The sequence below is a fragment of the Egretta garzetta genome, unplaced genomic scaffold, assembly GCF_000687185.1.
Source record: "Egretta garzetta isolate BGI_Z169 unplaced genomic scaffold, ASM68718v1 scaffold293, whole genome shotgun sequence".
NCBI lineage: Eukaryota > Metazoa > Chordata > Aves > Pelecaniformes > Ardeidae > Egretta > Egretta garzetta.
Window position 1 is genome coordinate 3099970 of NW_009259318.1, and position 20684 is coordinate 3120653.

General features: G+C 39.4%; 1 protein-coding gene across 1 annotated transcript in view; it reads left to right on the forward strand.

The window, feature by feature from the left end:
* The window catches only part of LOC104124223 (potassium voltage-gated channel subfamily KQT member 1-like), a 316296-nt gene that overhangs the window by 290739 nt on the left and 4873 nt on the right, over positions 1-20684 (forward strand). Inside the window, exons 13-15 of the mRNA XM_035892082.1 lie at positions 9764-9839; positions 13399-13493; positions 14486-14526. Of these exons, the coding sequence (XP_035747975.1) occupies positions 9764-9839; positions 13399-13493; positions 14486-14526 (212 nt within the window). The remainder of the gene's footprint in view (positions 1-9763; positions 9840-13398; positions 13494-14485; positions 14527-20684) is intronic.

The following is a 20684-nucleotide window of genomic DNA, read 5'->3' on the forward strand; positions in this document are numbered from 1 at the left end:
CTTTCCCCTTACTTAGGGTGTCTTAAGACTCCAGCCCTCTTCTGTATTTTCCTACCATCACCTCTCAGTGGCTGGAGTCCTTTTTCAGTCTAGGTGGAGGCGGTTCCTGACTGTACCTGTTCCTTTGTGTTCCTGAATTGGGTATCTTCAAAAGCTGCTCATAAGCGTGCTGTGATGTTGATGGTGTAGGTCCCACAAGCACCTGCCATCCTCATGGGGCTTTTTGTGCTGTTTTTCCCTTTCTGACGCTTCCACACACAGACCTTCCCACTCGTTCTCCATGCCTGCCAGTCTAAGCATTTCCATTATGAATCTTTATAATTATGGATAGCATGACTTAAACCACAGGCAGAAAAAAAAAAAAAAATGCTTTAGGATTTCTTTCTCGCTGGTGTTCCTGCCAGGCCAGAGGCAGTGTGTCTGGCACCACTGAAGGTCCCTGGGAGAAAAACAGGGATGGAAAAGGCTAAAATTGCTGCTACTCCAGTTGGAGAGAGGAGCCTATAAGCTGAATACTGACAAATTTAAATAAAAAATAAGGCACTTTATTAATAGTATATAAAGGTCTTTATAGCAAGGCCAGATGCCTTTCTGGAAAGTTACTTTAGTCCTACACAAGGTTTTTGGCTCAGGGCAAGGGCAGCTGTGTGAAATGCAATCCCCTGCACTGTTGAGCAGGTCACGTTCATGATCTAATGGTCCTGTTTGGCTTCAGATGCTATAGATGTCTTGCATTGCTGAGTATCTGGTGAACAGGGAACTAATTCCCAAACAGATTGCTCAGGTGCTCAGGAGAGGAGGAGCAGAGGCTGTGAAGGTGGAGAGGGGAGAATGCTTTGGAAAATAGCCTCTGCTTTGGGGGCAGTGACGTGGCAGTTTACCCTAAGCCTGCAGATAAGTCTTATCATCATTAAGGGGGAAAAAAAAATATCATCATTACTCTTTTTTTCTGCTGAGTCATTCTATAAATAAAACACGTCTTCATTTGGGACTGCTAATTGCCTTAAAATCCTCAGTGAAGTAAGCTTCATGACACCTCCATGACTTAGACAGGTTTTACACTTACTTTATAGGCATATAAACTAGAGCATAGCCAGGTAAAAGGACTTGCACAGGATCACCCAGAGAGACAGAGGCCAGTTAAATCAATCAATTCAAGAAGCCAGGAGTTGTGTTTCCATAGCCCCTGCTGTAACTACTAAATCACAAGAGCTACTAATGAAAGATCCTGCCAAAAGCCACTGTTTTTTGTCTTTTAAAACCACAAGAAGCATTTTGCTCAATTCCACAGGGTCTCTCCCTAGTACTTGGTGCAGATTAATTAATTACTTATTTTTTAAATGAAATGTAAAGCCTTGGGCAGCCCAAAAGCCATTGAAGTCTTAATTCTCAGAACTATTCCCTGACTTGACTGTTATCCAGTTCCTATTCAGGCAAGATAAGAATTAAGATTAATGACCCCAAACAAACTGGTATTTCAGAGAATCAGTCTTTGCCAGGCATTATATTCTCATGACAGAAAATCATTGAGGCATAAATACAGTGCTCAGTCATTGGTGTATATTAACAACACCACGTTGTTCCCATAAATGCTGAATACAGTGAAGAGGAAAATGAAGTCTTAAAGTTCGTTAATTTGGGTTGTGGCATTTTTAAAGTGAGCAAACCAGAGCCCATCAAATAAGGCTGTACCGTTCTAGTTCCCCCTGCACCGCTGTGAAGGCTATTCAGATTCCAGAAAAGCATCTCCTCTGCTGGGAGGTTGTTTGGGCTTGATGATGGCTGTCTCTGCAGTGCCTTTTACTAGCTAGGCATTCAGTTCTGTTGGCATTTTTTTAAAAGGCGAATTGATGCAGGCCAAGTCTTCAGGAGAGAGAAAAAATACTTTTATCTGCTAGGATCAGGGACTGTTGTAACATGAGGTAAAAATGTGTCATTGTCTGTCAGTGTTTGTCCACCTCCCAAGAAGGTGGTTGTGGCTAGGGTCTGTTTTCTAAGCAAACGAGAATTGGCGTGGAGACAAGAGCATTTCACCTATCCTGGGACCAGAAGCAGTCACGGTACAGTGCTAATACAGGAAGTTATTGTGGCAATTTCTAGAAGCTGTTTGCTCAGGAAAAAAAAAAAAAAGAAAATCTTTCTGTGTTTGCGTTTCCACACTGAAAAGCCATCCCTATGACATCATCTTGTTTGTTCTGACACTGCAGGAAGAATGGAAGAAATAAAATGGCAAAAAAGAGACCAGGCACTTTTATTTTGCTGCCAACAAAACATAGAGGAAAGATGTAACCAAAATATCCAATGGTTACTTTAGTTCTCAGAGACAGTTCAGCAGATGAATTGTTGTTCAAGGGCAGTTGGGCTCCCAGACACAAGAGCATTCTGTAGTAAGCTTAATTACTCATTTTAATTATGCATTTTAATTAGAAAGGGGCTAACACAGACCTTTTCTCCCACTTTCTCAATAAACCCACTTTGTAATATTACAGAACAAACTTGTAACTGAAAACTCCAACTGTCTAGGGTTGAGAAAAACAACTCCAAGTTCAAGGGGTTTTCTTCCTCATTAAATCACATTCAGCGAGCAGGTTACATCCATCTCTGATTATTTTCAGGATCTTTTATTTTTTTTTATTCTGTTCATGGACAGCATCAAGAAAACACCCTGTGCTGCTGCTTCTCCCAGAGGTGTTTCCTCTGCCAATATATTGTCTTGCCAGTTGCTCCCTATAAATGATGTCCTAGTTCTTCCTCTTCTAACAGTTTCTCCTCAGAGCTGTTCTCCTGTCCCTGCACTACCTGTCTTCCCTGCCGCAATCCCTAGGAGCACTGCTGTCGGAAATCTGCTTTCTTTCTTGTGCACTTCAGGGAAGGCCAGGCTACAGAGGGAAGTAGAAGCAGAAGCAATTGCATTCTGGAATGAATTCATAGAGGCAGCAGTGTAAATGGTGATGGATGTGTGGAGATAGCAAATGCCACAAAATCTTCAGCAAAATAACCAGATGCCAGGATTCAGCCCCCCATGAACTTGTCACTTCTGTACTCTTTCCTACTTTGCCTGGCACTGTACCTGCTGAGGAGGGATTTGCAGAATCAGCAGCATTCCTTCATAAATTGAGGCTGTCAGCAGAGCTTGGTGAAGCCAAATAGGCCTCCAGGCTGCTTTGTTTTTTAGAGAAGCCAATCCTAATTTACTTATAGTTTTGAGCCAAACATGGGCTTGAAAATAAAAGGTTCAGATAAGGATATGGTTAGAATAGAGATGAGGTAGGTTTAAGGTGGGATTGTGATTAAGAATAAAAGGAAAATTAAAGTTGCGCCAACATTTTCTGAAATGTTCTCTCAGGTTTCAGTGCAAATGGTGTCTTAAAAAATTTCCATCATGTAAGTGGTGGAAGTTCTCCAAAGTATCTGTTCTTCACAAGGCTTTGATGAAATGTTACAAGACTGGAAACCTCTTCTGTTATATTTATGTTGTACTTCTCTGCTGCTCCTGGCTTGGGGTGAGCTCTGGAATCAGAATCATTGCCTGACATTTCCAGGTGTTTGCATGTCAGATTCAAGCTGCAACCTTCTCTTAACTCAAGTGGTTTAAAAGGCTCTAGACATTTTGTCTGGCTTTGCTTAGCTGAAGGTAATACTAATTTTATTTTAATGTACTGGTAGGAAGATTTTTTTTTCCATTTGGACATTGTAACTTCCCTCAGTATTTAAAACACATTATATAAGCTTCTTTTCTTTAAGGTTCTTGTGATGAGAACCATCTCTATCCACCATTTGTCTCCATCAATAGAAGGTCCACATGGTGCATGTGACAGCATATGGACAAATTGTTATTTAATTTTGTGTCCTCTGTGATTTCTGTTTTCCCACCTTTCTTCTCTCCCAACAATTTATCGGTGCATGCTGTCTGTATGATGGGATAATTACACAGTTTAGCTACATTTGAATATAGGTGATATTCATCTCTGCTAAATATTGCCCTTCACCAACAGTGGGCAGTTTAATGAAAAAGCTCACCTCTGAAAGTAAGTGGCCTGTCCTACATGCATCTGGGGACAAAAAGTACCCTGTGATGCCAGCATTTCATGTTTTGTATTGACTCAGGTAATGCTTTCAGTGCAAATAAGGCTTGCTTTATATTTTACCTAATAAAATATCAGCCCATTTGAGATAATTATACATGAGAAAAAATAAAGTTATGACTGAGAATGGAAGTTCTTTCCCAGAAACAGAGCTGGATAGTGAATACTCTTAACCAAATATGATGGGAAAACAAAAAGGCAGATGAAGGGCTGAGCTTCTCACATAACTTCTTTACATTTCAATTGCCATCACTCACCTAGTCACTGTTTGTGCTGGCTTAGAAACTAATGTCAAGTGAATAAGTCCAGAATAGATGACATTGTATGTTAATCTGGGCAAGAATTACAACATTATCCAATGATCAGTATTAAAACAGAGTTGGTGTGACTTCACATGTGTTTTCCTGCTAAGCTGTGCTGGTTTTGGCTGGGATAGAGTTAATTTTCTTCATAGAAACTAGTATGGGGCTGTGTTTTGCATTTGTGCTTAAAACAGTGTGGATAACACAGGGATGTTTTCATTATTGCTGAGCAGTGCTCACACAGAGTCAAGGCTTTTTCTGCTCCTTCCCCATCAGCATATAACTCTGGGGGAAGAAGGAGGAAGCTGGAGGCAGGGGGGATGTTCAGAGTGATGGCGTTTGTCTTCCCAAGTGATGGTTACGTGTGATGCACCCCTGCTTTCCTGGCGATGGCTGAGCACCTGCCTGCCCATGGGAAGCAGTGAATTAATTCCTTGTTTAGCTTTGCTTGTATTTGCTTGAGTGTGTGGCTTTTGCTTTACCTGTTAAACTGTCTTTATCTCAACCCACAAGTTTTCTCACTTTTACCTTTCCGATCCTCTCCCCCATCCCACCGGGGGAAAGTGAGCGAGTGGCTGTGTGGGGCTGAGTTGCCAGCTGGGGTTAAACCACGACATCAGCAATCAAAACGTAACAAATGAATGAAGCTCAGCAGTAATCCAAGTACTGTAAGCATGTATCCGCAAACCAGTTTTGCAAATTGGGACAGAGAGCTATAATTGACCTTGCTGAAGTGGCCTTTATTTTCCACAGTTCATGATCAAAGTAGTTACGTTACACTGAATAACTCTTCTAATTCACGACACCTGAATAAACAGCGGGAAAACCAGCCTGGAATGCACATTCCACTATCTGCAGCCATCCTGCAGCACAGCCTGAATAAAGCCCTTCCCCTTGTCTCTACATTGAAGTGAACTCTAATGATTAAAAAATGCTTCTGGTCTGAAAGGTGCATCACACTGATAACAGGCTTGTTTGGAGACCTGAGCCCTGCTTCAGCATGGCCTGGAATAGTTGTAACTTTGCCTGTGTTTAGGGTCCGTTTCCATATCTGTTTTTCACTTAAAATATTCCCTGGCTGTTCCAAAGCACATTAAGCTGAAAGTTATCAGGCTCCATACAAAAGAAGAAGAAATAGAGTAGGTCTGAACTGGCCAACACAAGCTTTTAACAAACAGAGTGGTATATAAAAATAAAATAAAAAAAAAAATCTCTGTGGATAGTCTCCAGAGTTGATTTGGATTTGATCATCTCTCTTTCCTCCTCTGGTTCAATTATTTTCAAATGAAAATGTTTGGCTTCTTTGGCTTAGGCTACCACCTTTCTGCAGTTAAAAAGAAAAAAGTCATAAATGCATCCAAGTGTTTTAAGCTAAAAGTAGTGACTTTTCACAGTGCTTTCTGAGCCACAACCAGAGGACCAGACCTGGGGCTGCAGTGCCTCCTTGGCACACAGCCGTCCCACCAGGCTCTGCAGCCACATAGACATACTCAAAACCTGCAGAGGGGAAGGTCGAGTCAGCCAGAACAGAGGGGCCCCTTTCCCCCTCACCCTCTAGAATAGTTGCCGGGGAGTTACTCAACATCGGATCACGGTAGGGACTGCTTGTTAACATATATGTTCCAGGCCCTCGGCCCACTACTCTTTTTCCCTGCCCTACCACAGGGATATGACAGCCCAGGGGTCCGTAAGCCAAACTAGGAAAGACTCATTGTAATTAAGGATAGGTTTGACTGCTTTTAAAATTGAGTATCCTGCTAAGCGATCAGTTAACAGGGAGGTAAGGAACACATGCTGTTTTGCAAACGGGTCCAAGGCTTGGGTCCTACTTGAAGACATGGTCATAGAAGATGTCAGTACCATTTATGGATCCAAGTATATGCTATTTCAGTAGACATTTCATGGTATCCATTGTAGTTACAGATGTTACAAGCTTCCATTATTAATTTTTTTATGTGCTCATAACTTTCTAAAACCCTGATCACTTTTGTTCAAATGTCATTTTGTTCTCCTTTACAGTCTTTTGGGGGAAGGTTTTAACAAAACCTTCTTACCTGTTGTTTAGGTTAAAAGATGGGAAAGTACGCCGCTGTCTATCAATAAAATAAACATATTCTTGTGAGCAAAACATACACAAAAAACAACCCACCCAATAGTAACACCCCACCTCAGCATGGACCCCATCTTTACAAGGTCCAGCATTTATGCTTGGTTTTATAGGTAAAGCTTTTAAACAATTTAAATAGTTTTTTTAATGTACTGTAAAGCATCTCTTAGTGTGTGTGTGTGTGTGTGTGTGCGCCACTCCCCTCTGCTGTACAGGGGCAGGAGAACCTGGCTGCTCTCATGGGGTGGAGGTGTGTGTGGTCACCCACTGACCCATATTCCTACTTAAAGCAAGTGCTCAGGTCCTACTGGCTTCATTTGGGAGCTAGAGCTATGAAAGTAGTTAAATCTTCACCCCCATGGGAGTTAGGAACCATAATACCTGTGAAGATCTGTCCATTTCTGTCTTCTGCCACAAGGAAAGAGAGTGCAAGTATGGTGTCCACCACAACCCCCCTGGGTTGTTGTTTCTTGAGCTGCATATCTCAAAATGTCTAGGAGATTCACTGCAAGCAATGTTGTGTTTCTACTGACTGAGCATTACTAAAGCATGACCTAAAGCATCTCTGACCTTTTGTTCTCTCCTGTTGTATCCTTCTGGCATGTAACAGACTGACATCCTCAAGGCTGGTAGGGTTTTGCTTATCCAAGGTTTTGGGCTAAAATATAAAGCTTAGCAGGATAAATGTATTGGGCTAAATATGGGGATATATATAACCTGGCCAGTAATAGCTGTAATTATCCATTCTGGACATCACTGCTAGGAAATTGCGAAAATCAGCTAAAATCTCCAAAAACATTTAGGATCACAGTCAGCCACACTGACACAACCCCCATCAGAATAGCTCTGCTTACTGTGCAGAGCAGGGAGCTTAACTCATCTAGAGCTGCTCTCTGTCAACCTGAGCTATGTTCCTTATGGGTTTATTGAGACAATTAAGATGACACATCCACATGTCTCAGTCTATGGATTTGCACTTTTTCATGCTGTCTTCTTTCCATTTAAACTGTGTTTCATATATTCCTGTCCCTCAGTTTAATACTAGTGAACATCAATTCTGAACAGTAACTTATTTTTCAAAATTTGCTCCCAGTGAGATTGGTGAGAATTTTGCCAGTTGGAACAGTTCAGCATCAAGCGTTTTTGAATTATAGTCGGGTGATTTTCTTTGCTATTTTCACAAATAAATAACTTTTCTCTCTAAAAATGAGGCCTGTTCAACTGTGCATCTAGTTCCAAGAGCCAGCCTCATGGTTTTGGACACTTAAACTTGATAACACATTGGAAAAAGTTCTGCAGCCCTGATTGCTGCTGAAGGAGGGGAATTAGGAAGAAATTACTGCCTTGGTTTGTTTCCATGTCCGACTTATTTAAGCTTATCTATTTGAGGCTGTTTAAACAGTGCATGAACCATCTCATATGGATTACACTAAAAATACCCTCTTAAGTATGTATGAAGTCTCACAACCTTTAGAGCTGGGGGATAGTTTCAAGCTTTTATCTCAACTGGTACACAAAGGAGGTAGGCTGAACCCTAAAACTTAAATTGTGATTCTTTTCTGGTAACAAAAATATGTACATATCTTACTTGTACAGGCTGACAGACAAAGATTTCTCTATCAAGTGTGTGCCATCTACAAGCAGAATGTCATCTCTATTCTAGTCACCAGCCACAGGAGCTCAGCTGGGGCCCCGAGTGTCAAGCTGAGAGCTTTTCTTACACCATAATAAAGGTCCTGTAGGCTAAACTACTGGTAGTCCGTCAGTGACACTTCTGAAATCCCTTTGATGGGCTTACACAAATGCAAAGATTTGTACTTAGCAATGCTGTTGATGGTATACAACAATGATGGTCCTTGAATCATGCTTACCCTGTATTGTCTTCCATCTGTTTGCATGTGTTAGTGTATATATGTGGATATGAGCATGAATATACATAGATATATGAAGTGTGAGGATATATGCAGTAGAGACACTTGAGTTTCACACATATTTGTGTATCTATTTAACGTTAAACTGGGACTTGAAATAGAAAGATCAAGAAAGAGCTACTGAAAGCTTATTTAAAAAACCCTGTTCCTGTGGCTGTGGTATCTCACTCAGTCAGAAACACTAATTTTATCAAAGAGAAATTATAAAAATGAAAAATTATGCTAGTTCTTAAATACAGTCCCTGTTTGTTTACCTTTTATTTACTCCACTTTGAAATAATACACTGTAATCTTTCCACTTTTTAAAGACTTCATCTCTAAACTGTGGCATCCAAGTAGGTGGCCTAACCAATGCTTCCTTTTCCCCAGACAGATACACTGGGAAGAGGCGGCGGATTGTGTTTTCAGGAGACCTGAGACACTTGCTGGCAAGCTTTCCTAGGGTTATCTTCACATGTCAAAGATCATGTCTGTATAAAACATAGATTTCCTAACAATGTGGCTTCCTTGGAAGGAAAATTTTGTTTTCTTTAGTTCACTCATTTTGAATGAATGAAGAAGTCCATGGGGAAGGAGTCAGTCCTTAAATAAAATACTTGTTTTTATAATTACCGTATTCCTGCTTCCTCTCTACCCCTCCAAAATTCACTGTAAATAAGAGGGTGTGGTAATTAATTGCCAGCCAAGTCGCACAATTCGTGTTCTGCAAATACAGTATTCTCTGGGTGAAGTGATATTGCTAATTTATAATATGTTCAGTTCTGTGTTTGAATATCAATACAGCCAGCCACATGCACACACACACGTGTGCTGAGAGGGTGTGTTATGTTAATTTTTTATTTTTTTTTTAGATGTGATACTTGATTTTTTTTTCCTTCCTGGAGAATTCAAAGTACTTTTTAAAGGACTTAATTTCCGTGCAATGTAACTCATGGGCAAACACTCAATAAATGCAAAATAAAGAATACAGTCATGGTTCTAAAAACATTTCACATTCTTCAAACTGATGCCAGTTGTATGCATTGACAGTAATCCTGTCTAATCCCCTGCACATGTATTATCTTTGTACACCTGCTTTCATTGTCTCATTTACCAGTTTTTATACTTAGAACCGCAATATACAAAAGGGTAAAGCAACAGAAGAAAATGTGCATACACACAATGTGTTATGCTACAGTTTTGCATTGTAGACATATTTGTATATCTGCATATTTACATACATACATACAAACCATATTTGTAGATTTTGGTGCTTAGAGTCAACATCTTCCATTAAGATATTTTTCCTACATTTTTTTCACCCCACTGGTGTATGCCTGTGTTTGTCTTTCTTGGCAGATTAACTGAAGCACATCGGACAGCTGTAAAAGTCATCAGGAGGATGCAGTATTTTGTAGCCAGAAGAAAATTTCAGGTAAGTAGCACCATTAACCATAAGTACAATTTGTAAGCTTAAGTATATGGCATTGAAAGTGCTCTGAGAGTGAACTTGTCTTTGTGCATGTGGTGGTAATAAGTCAAAGGTACTGTTTAGTCTCTTGGCCTCATACTTACCCTATGTGGATTTTTTAATAGCATGGGCAAAGGTGTCAACTATTCATAGGTATAAGACAATACGAAAAGCTTCTGAATTTGCGGGGTCAGCTAGGTTTTTTTCACTTCTCTTTCTTGCATTTGCTTTGTTGGGGTTCTCTCTGTTTGTTTGTTTTCCTATTTTACTATACTGACTCACCTACTAGAAGAAGTGAAGAAAAGACTCTGTTGGAGCATCTGCTGAAATACTGTTACAGTCTATACTGATCATCGGTTAGAGAATGTTCAGCTAATTATGTGCTATGTATGGCTGACACTAGACCTTACTGATGAGTACTATGCTGTGTAAAGTTGCTTTCACATTTGTGGCCCACATTTCCAAATTTGTTTCCCAGAATGGGACATTATAGAGAGAGGCCATATTTTATAAAATTGTGGAGCATCTGCCCCCTGGAAATTTGCTGTCTTTATGAAGTCTTAAGTTAAATTTCTCAATCAGGTTACAAAGTGCTCAAACTGGATGTACTGCATTGGAAAAGCTGTCTTATTTTTCCTGTTTACTGAGATCCATTATGATGAAACTTGTTTGGAATGTGATTCTGATATCATCATTCTCATCATCCATGTGCTGGTGATGTCATGGAAATGAACAATTAACTTCTGGCCTGATTTTCAAAGCCCCTGTTATTTCCGTCTGAAGGTTCATGCTTTTTTGTACAAGAGAGTCCACTGCAAGTTAATCAACTTTCATAATCCTTTTGAAGAGGTTTTAAAAAGGTAAAGCAAGAACTTAAATTTCAAGCAAGTTTGATTAGAGCTGAGCACTTAATTGCAAGGGATAGAAGTCTGAGATAAGCTCACAGCACTCGATTCTGAATCAGGGCAGACAGAATAACGCATACATTTCCCAAGCTCATGCAGAATTGTATCTTCAGACGACCTTACCTTATGAAAGAAGACTAGGAGAAGTCAGTTTGCTTAACTCAGCAAACAACAGGAGAGCAGGATTATGTTGTAAGTACACCAGAGAGATAAACGCTATGAGAAATGAAAAAAAAAAACCAAACAAAAAAACCAACGAAAATTAAAGACACCATTCCGGTATATAAATGAGTTAGGATAAAATTTAGGATATTTCAAACCACTAGAGACCTAATGTTCTGGAGCTGTCAGCCAACAGCAGTCATGCCAAACCTTAAAAACTGAACTTGATCAGTCTACGGAGAGGATTCTGTGAGTTGGTGTTAGTGTTAGGGAAGAAGATGAAGGAATTATCTTCCGTTTTTTTCTTTCTTGGGACTGTGAAATATAGCTTATAGGACTCCCCATGCTAATTAGATTTTGGAAATTCAAAGCCGGGCAATATTATTTTGAGCTTTGCATTAGGAGCTCTAAGCATGCTGGGTGTAGAATGCTGAGCCCAAATGGCCAAGATCTGGGATTATGGACAGAATGAAAGTTAAAGAAGTTCTTTAGTTCTGCATTTACCAAACCTCCCTGGAAGCCCATTACATGCTGTCTTAAGTTGTGTTGTACTAGTCTTTCCTAATAAAACATGACAAGAGATTGTGCCAAAGTCTGGCAGGACATAAGATGATCAGATCTAAAGCTTTATGGGAAAAGAGGAGAGAAAAATGATGAAAGTTGGAAGGATATTTTTACTATGCTTTAGAGAGGACTCAGGCAGACTGCAGCGTACAGTACTTTGTGACTATAGGATTCTAAGCTGATGATTTGGTAAAAGGGATAACAGACAGAGGACCTCTTTTGAGGGAGAAAGTAAATTTCATTGGGAATGAGTAGAATTAATTATGCACATAGTAGCCTGTGGGGGAGAGGGGAGGGAGGTGGGGAAAAATCCCCAGTACATCTAGGCTCTGCGCCATGCATCGTGTTTAAATAGAGAGTGTCCAAAGGAAAGGACAGAGGATTTAGCCAAAATGCTCTCAAAGCACCCCTGCTAGTCAATCTAAAGAGTGATACTGGCACTGTTTCTCTGGGTGAAGACAATAGGCTGCTTTTCTGGCCAGAAATAGTGATGTGTCAGCGTCTGCAAAAATGTGAAGCTAGGGAAGGCAGAAAAAAAAAAAAAGCGATAAAGTGAAAGCTGAAACCTCCCTCCCCTGCAAAGTATTTCTTCTCAAAAACGTACGCAAATGTACACGCGCGCTACCAAAGCCATGAACTCTTGTGAAAGTAGTAAAGCAGGTAAGTGCTGACGGCTGAGCACAAGGAAGGCATTTTATCATTAAGAGCTTTTGCTTCTTCATTCATTTCACAGGATTTGTTTCCATTCCAGTTCCATGCTTTCATTTGAAATTTCTAGGATCCTGTGGCTGCCTTCCAAGCATGACTCCAGCACATACTGTAGGTGTTCAATGCATGTGTGCAGTGGGGCATGCTAATGGCTCTGGCTGAAGCTGTGACAGAGTGGAAACAGAAAACAAGATGACTAATGAGCTGTTTTCAGTAATTTCCAATTACTAGATTTGCAGTTTACCTTTCTTTTTTTTTCTTCTTTTCTTGAGTCAGAGCCAAAAAGGAGACATCTTGCCCCACATTTCCCATAGGGGTTGGTATGGCTCTGAAAATGCTAGTATTTTTGAAAGGACATAATTTGCATTTATTTCACCACACACACATTAATTTCACTTAATAAAATTTTACCATTTTGCACTTTTTATAATCACATCACTTTACGCAAATTCTCTAGACTTGTTTTAAAATTCTGCCTTAAGTAGTTAAAGCAAGAAACCAGAGCTTGGCAGAAGCATCTGGATTCTCATTAGAATTGGAATAAAGCTGGGCAGATGGCAGTTTTTTAGGTCTCTTGCATTTTTTATATGTCCTTTTTTGATTTATTTGAATTGCACCTTTTTTCTGACCTCGTAGGTATCATTAAAGACAAGGAAGTGCAAACAAAATCTATGTGCAGCGATCTTCAGACTTATGCAAAGCATCTGTCCTCCCAGTTGCTTAAGCAATAATATTTCTGTTACCAGACATCTTTAGTCTTTAGTAACATTGGATTCTAGGTCCAAGTGTTAGGAATTGGGCCTGTCTCTGTGGTTCAGTCCTTTGACATTATGATTAACAGATAGTTTTGGAATGAGCCAAGAGATATCGCACATGATAGTCTTAGATAAATTATATATCTCGGTTTTGTGTTTTTTAAATACTCTGTGAAGGTCTAATATTTTGCTCAGTATGAAGTAACATGAAGACATGACTCTAACTGACAGTAATGGGAATCATTTGGCTCCATCTCCACAATAAATATGCACTTGTACAATGCTTATATATTTTCTATTCATTGCAAACACCATTGCAAAATGGTAAGCAAATAACCTCTGGAAGATAAAAAATAGAATGAAGGCCTGTCTGAAATAAAAATCGAGTTTAAATTATACTTTCAATCTCATGTATGACTCCTTTCACAGCAAGCTCGGAAACCGTATGACGTACGTGATGTGATTGAGCAGTACTCACAAGGACACCTCAATATGATGGTTCGGATAAAAGAACTTCAAAGAAGGTAGGCCCTGTCTACCTCATGAAATATTTGATTTCTCTGGTGCCAGCTGGCTTTAGGAGAGATGTGTACTTAATGAACAGTAATTGTCCAAAATTGCAAGCACAACAGGGAGCACAATATCTAGAGGATTTAACTTGGAGTCATTTTTAACCCTTTTTATGACCAAGTTTACAATTATCCTTTATCCTCCTCTCCTCCTCCTCCTAGTGAAATTAAAAGAAATTAAAGTGCATGCTGTGAAGTTTATAGTATGAAGTGAGCTTTTCTGCCCTCTTCTTAGAAAAGGAAAACTTTTCAAATAATGATTTACTTTTCTGTCCCCTCTCTGTGTTTCTCCACAATTGAGACAAATCTGCTTTACTTGTGCTCCCCTCTCTATCTGGAACGTTTCCCTTCCCACATTCCTCTATGCACATGCTTTCTCCAAGTTTAGGGATCGCAGCTGAAATATTTTGCCACAAAATTATTCTCTTCTGTTTCAGCACAAAGTGCTTTTCTCTTTACAAGTTAACACCATGGACTGGGACACCAGACTGAACTTCTCTGGCCCTTAAATGAAATGAAAAAAAAAATCTTATTGAATGGAATCTACTGTGTCAACATATATAGATATTAAATCCGCCTGCATGAGATTCAAGGAATAGTTGCAAATGTTATTAAGAAGCCATTCTGTTTGTATAGTCTTTGTTATTAGATTACATATGACACAGGATAACTATGTTTTAGTTACAACATGAAAGTCTAAGAAATAAAATATTAGTGCTCACAAAAATAACAATTACATGGTTTGATTTTGGAAAAAAACCTCTAAAGAACTAAACTCCTGGCTGTATGTGCAGAAATTCATGCTAGTCTCATGGTTTTACTTGCTTTGTTTTAAGTTTAAAGCTACTGTAAATTCTCATGTAAATTATTCTCCTATACTTTTCCTAGCAACAGAGTTTAAGTTGCTTGGTAATTGCACTGCTGGTAATTCACTGTTTACTTTTCAGATTGGACCATTCCTTGGGAAAGCCCAGCCTTTTCCTCCCAGGTATAGTGACTGCATTTTATGAAAAAATTATTAGCTTCATGCCTTTGTGAAAATACCCATGGCTACAGTAATATGGATTTATAATCCTGCCAATTATGTATGAACATATAATTCTGTTAATAAACCCTGGAATGACCATGGAAAGATAAATACCTTGCATTCAAGTGGTAGTGGTAAATGGTAATTAAGAATAAATGTTAAAAATATGTGTCAGTGCATGATGAGTTGGAAATGTACTGCTGGAAATTTTTCTGCGAGAATATCCTTTCTAAACATTTTGTGCTGGGGGGTTAGAATATATGTTGGTTCCACTTTAAAAATTTCTTCCTTTCTGAACAATCTATGGATTTCAGTTTTGGAACGGTCAAAGGAAAATCAAGGGTATAATTCAGGAAGAACTGGTGTAGCCTTGACAGCTAGAGTGATAGAAGTGGTATGAAATTCAATCATAAAAAATGCAAGATCAGGCACAGGGAAACTAATAAAAAAATCTCCTACATGCTAATAGTGGTGAACAGTCTGGCATGTCTGAGAAAAAGAAAGGCCTGGCCTGGTAATTAGTTATAAGTAAATGCCAACTGAATGTAAGAAAATGCTGTGATATATCCATGAAAAAAATTGCTCTCTTCCTAAGATCAGCAGGGAGATTTTCAAGATGTACAGGAGACATAAAGGACAACGTAATCTATTAGTAGGAAACAGAAGTTTACTCTTTTTAACCTAGCAAAACAAAGGGCCAGAAAGGGTTGTCTGTTAATTCTGCAAGGGGAGTAATTACCTGCTAGGCAAAAGAAATATTTAAGGGAAAGGACAGCGTAAGAAGAAGAACAAATGTTTGTGAACTGGCCATAAATACATTTAGGCTGAAAATGTATGGCTGGGAGGGAAGTCCCTGGATATCCACAGTGGTGACATTCTGGGAAAACCTTGTGGTGGGGATCATGGAGATCAGAAACCCAAGTGCTTGTATGGGAAGGACTGAAAGAAGTGTTTATTTTTTATGGCAAGATATTGACTCCAAATTTCCAGAGGCCCCATCTCATTCTCTGTCCCTACAAGCTCCAAAGTGACTTAGGAACTGAAGTCATAGAGTCATAGAATCATAGAATCACTTTGGTTGGAAAAGACCTTTAAGATCATCGAGTCCAACCTTTAACCTAACCCTGACATCCCACCACTAAACCATGTCCCTAAGTACCTCATCTATCCTTCTTTTAAATACCTCCAGGGATGAGGACTCCACCACCTCCCTGGGCAGCCCATTCCAGAGCCTGACAACTCTTTCGGTGAAGAAGTTTTTCCTAATGTCTAGCCTAAACCTGCCCTGGTGCAACTTCAAACCATTTCCCCTCGTCCTATCACCTGTTACCAGGGAGAAGAGGCCGACCCCCACCTCCCTACAGCCTCCTTTCAGGTAGTTGTAGAGGGCGATCAGGTCTCCCCTCAGCCTCCTCTTCTCCAGACTAAACAACCCCAGCTCACTCAGCCGCTCCTCGTAAGACTTGTGCTCCAGACCCCTCACCAGCTTTGTTGCTCTCCTCTGGGCATGTTCCAGCAACACAACATCTTTCTTGTAGTGAGGGGCCCAAAACTGAACACAGTATTAAAGGTACAGCCTCACCAGCACTGAGTACAGGGGCACGATCACTTCCCTACTCCTAGCTGGTCACACTATTCCTGATACAAGCCAGGATGCCATTGGCCTTCTTGGCCACCTGGGCACACTGCTGGCTCATATTCAGCTGGCTGTCAACCAGTACCCCCAGGTCTTTATCCACCAGGCAGCTTTCCAGCCACTCTTCCCCAAGCCTGTAGTGCTGCATGGGGTTGTTGTGACCAAAGTGTAGGACCCAGCACTTGGCCTTGTTGAACCTCATGCAGTTGGCCTCAGCCCATCGATCCAACCTGTCCAGGTCTCTCTGCAGAGCCCGCCTCCCCTCAAGCAGTTCAACACTACCACCCAGTTTGGTGTCATCTGCAAATTTACTGAGTCCCATATCCCCAAGTGACTTTCAGCATTCACGGTCGTAAGTGTAACTGAGGGTGCCAAAGTTATTTCAGAGCCTTTTAAAAATGCCATGTTATCAGAGGTTAGAATGGTTTATACTATCAGAATGAGGAGTATCTCTTAAAACACATTTTTAACATCTGATTGCTGCAGAAGACTCAATAGTACAGTTCTTTTTCCCTGTAGCTAAGCTGGTTTTCAACCACAGGAAAATAATCTGTCATCTTGAATACATTTATAAATATTTATGCTTGGAAATTCATTCCACAATGTGCAAGTTAAATTTATGGAAAAACGTCACTTACCTCCAAGAATGTATTATTTTATTTCAACTGTAACATTACTAAATTAGAACTGTAATTTGTGCTCAAAAAGACTAGTGTTAGAAGCACTTTTTATGGAACAGCTTCTTGTTTCAGAGGTGAGGAATAATTAGAAGTGTTGGCTGCAAAGAAGCTAATTGTGAAAAATGTTCTGAGCAGCTTGGGAAGCTGAAGATGTTCAGGAAGTTTAGTCTTACCAAATCTTGGGTCAAAAGGGTCATAGCAATGATTGGAAGGATCTTTGGTGGGTCTGTGGATTTGAACAAGTGTTCAAAGTGTTCAAGTGTTGAAAATAGTCTGAAGTACTGCGGAAGAGACATGGATTTGTATCCATGATTGATTCAGTCCTGGGCAACTCATATGCAAAGCCTACACTAGAACACTGGACAACAGAAGCAATATGAATGATCTACCTGTAGGCCTGAGGTTACACAACGACTTGCTGTACCAGCCACGTCCTGAAGATATAGCCTGCAAATACAGCCCCAGGTGATTTGAGGGGGAAGTTCAAGTCAAAATGTGCCACAGTTTTTTTTATCATTCATTACCATTTTTAATCAAAAATTCTTGCTTTGACTTAATATTTGGAAAAAAACAAAACAAAACAAAACAAAAACAGTGGCTTCCACAAGTAAGTTAAGTTGGGTTAGGCTCATCTTCAGAATTCATGATGGATAGTTTTACTGTGGAGAGCATCATAGGACATCTGTGTCCCTGCAACTAGCTTCCCTTGTTAGTCTTTTCTTGCAACATTACTGCTAAATAGCTGCTTTGAGACAGCTCTCTTAGATGCAAAAACATGGCAGCCCTGCTAAGAATGATGTCTCCCTCCCCAGCATGCCAACTCTACAAAGTCATACCTCTTGCAAAGACATGTGGCTCTGCCCTCAAATGGACTAAATAAATACTGACTGAGAAAGGTAAAATGGTTGTTAGGGGTGCAAAACCTGGTAAGCTCAGTTATGGGTTTGCAAGACCAAAACCAAAAGTTATTTGATCTAGTACTTATATTATCTAAACCCTCCACAAATCCAAAAATAAGATAAGTGGTTCCAGATAAATGGTCCGCAGAACTAAAACTAGGGTTAGTTTATGATTAGTCCCAGTATTATCCAACCCACCAATAATCAAGTGATGAACAGTGATGAGTGGTTATAGTATTGGTCTGTTTTGGGTGGAAACAGATGTTTGCACTCTCCTTCTCCTCTGAAAAAAAAGAGTTCTTCCTGAGTTTTCCTCAGAATGGATGGCTTATTCTACACTGAAAATGTATTTTCAATATGATATTTTTTCAAGTTCAAAGGCATTGCTAAAAATCTCATTTGTAAACAGTATGGATGTTTCCTCCAGACTGTGTTATTTTTTTATTGATGGCAAGGAAAAAAGAAACAACAATGCAAAGAAAATTAAACCACCAAGGAGAAAAACATAAGAAGAATTTTCCTTTCCAGCTCCTTTTTTTTTCCTGTTTTATTATATTCCCATTCAAAGAATCTTAAGGTCTGATTCCAAGCCCATTGAAATGAATGGGAGTCTTTCCAGTGACCTCAGTGGGTTTTGGATCAGGCTATTACTGAAAGCCTGTTGTCAACTTTGATAATATTACATGAAGTAATTGCAGTGTGTCTATAGTATTATTACCTTTCGAAAGTGAATGATGTCATAAAAGATCCCGAATCTGAATTCACTGGAAGCAATTATTGTTATTTTTCAAGTTAGTTTCTCAAAGATAAAAAGTACTAAAAGCTGTGTTAAAACAAGATAAGGATACAAGAACAGAATAAAAGCCAAGCTGGGTCAGAGCAGTCCTGACTCCAACGGAGCCAAAAGCAAGGTGCTTTGGGAAATGTATTGAAAAGGGGCATGCATAAGCCTCTAACCTTCCTGTAAGCTTTCAGCCATTTGCAGATCAGAGACTTCCTGACATAGTTTCTGTGTATTTAATAGTCCTAGCTGATTTGTCCTCCACAAACGTGCCTAGTTTCCCCTGTAAACTTTTAACATCTGTGATATTTTGTGACAAGAATTTTCATGATTTAAGTTTCACATGCACGTATTGTGAGGAATCCTCCCTTAGTGCTTGTTTTGGTCTTGGCATCTACTAGCTTTCTTTGAAACTCCTAGTATCAGGAGTGGATTTAAAAACGTTAAGATAATGAATAAACTTTCCAAAAACTTGAATCCCATTTTTATAAGTATACCCAGAGGACTGTGTCTTAGTTTCATTGAAAGCCTATCTCAGTGTTCCAGGTAACACAATTTTGTAAGATGAGACAAAGATTCCTGTAATAGTAAACAAACCCCTTAATAATGGAAAGTGTTGATATAGAGGCAAAGCACATGCTAATAAAATTTATTGAATTAACAAAGCTGACACTTACGTAATGATACAAATAAGAAGAGTGTAATACTTGACCTTCACTACACATGATGGAGTTAATTGCTTTTGAATGCAATTTTTGAGACTTACTATAGCTTTTCAGGGGCAAAGGTGAAGACTAATGCCAAGATAAAACAAAAGATCCAGTGTTTGGGTTCAGAAAAGTGCGCAAAAGGCTGATGTTTATCTGCAGTTCATCTGAACCTCTTGGATCTGCACAACACAACTGGGAATCCCTGGAGAAAAAGGCTGTCTTGTAAAATTTTGACAGTTCCATTGTTTGCTTTTTTTTCCATTAAATGCCACCTAAGCTTTCTGATGCTATTTCCTTCTTACCTTTTAAGAAGAAATTGGGTCACAGTATCTTCTAAAGCATAATAAATATGCTTAGTTTAATTTGTGTCTTTTTAAGTCAATTAATATTTGAAATGAGAGATACCCATATTTCTGCAGGAACTGATTTATTCCAATCCTCCTCGAGGCAAAATCCATGGGAACTTGGTAAAAAATAAAACTACTTAGGACATTTTCTGTAGTTGTCTGATGTTCACACTCATGCCTCTGAAAGTTCATTTCATTATTGGGGTTGATCTGCCTCAATGCAAAGTGCCAGCAGAAATATCACATATATCCTACTTTGAGGGCTTGGAAACTTCAGCTAATTTACTGTCCATCCAGGTCCTCTGAACACTGTTGAACTGCATTCTTAATAAAAAGCTAATAAAGAAGCTTGCATTTCATTTTGAATTTGGTATATTAATTGTTTTATACATAGTATAATGATGGTGTGTCTAAACCCTGCCATCAGCACTTTCTGGAGGAAGGGCAGAAGTGTGATGTAGTTCATACCAGATTCAGTGTATATGGCGTCTCTCTTATAAATTGATCATATTGTTCCTTGTGAGCCACTTGAGCAAATTGTGTCATCTCAGAGGCTGGATAAATGAAGCAGGTAGTCAGACAGACCTTTTGTTTAGGGCTGTTTTATTTGTTGAAATCTGATTGCGTGGCTTTAACCTGCCAAGTTACTCACTGCAGCTAGATTTTTGCAACTTGAGAAAGCTAGAAGTTTCTACTTTCAGTGTACACCGTTGAACCTTCATCATGGAACAGTTAGCTTTATCACAGTTTTCTGTGTTGCAGTACAGCCTTCAAAACTAAAATATTTTGTTAGTTTATTTTTTTATTTTTCTTTAGGCCGTCCAAGGGAAATCAAATATGCCTGGTCTAGGACTATGTCTTACCTCTTTTTAATTTCTTCTACCTATCAGTTGTAAAAGGCTCTGGCTGACAAGAAAAGAGACTCAAGTCAAAAGTCATGATGCCTAAGGCAACTTTTTTATTTGCTTTTATATAGATCCAGGGTTTAAAAGGGCAATCCTCACTTGCATTTTCAGAAGGACACCTGGTTTATAAGCCTAAGAATGTAGATCTTGCTATAAGCTCA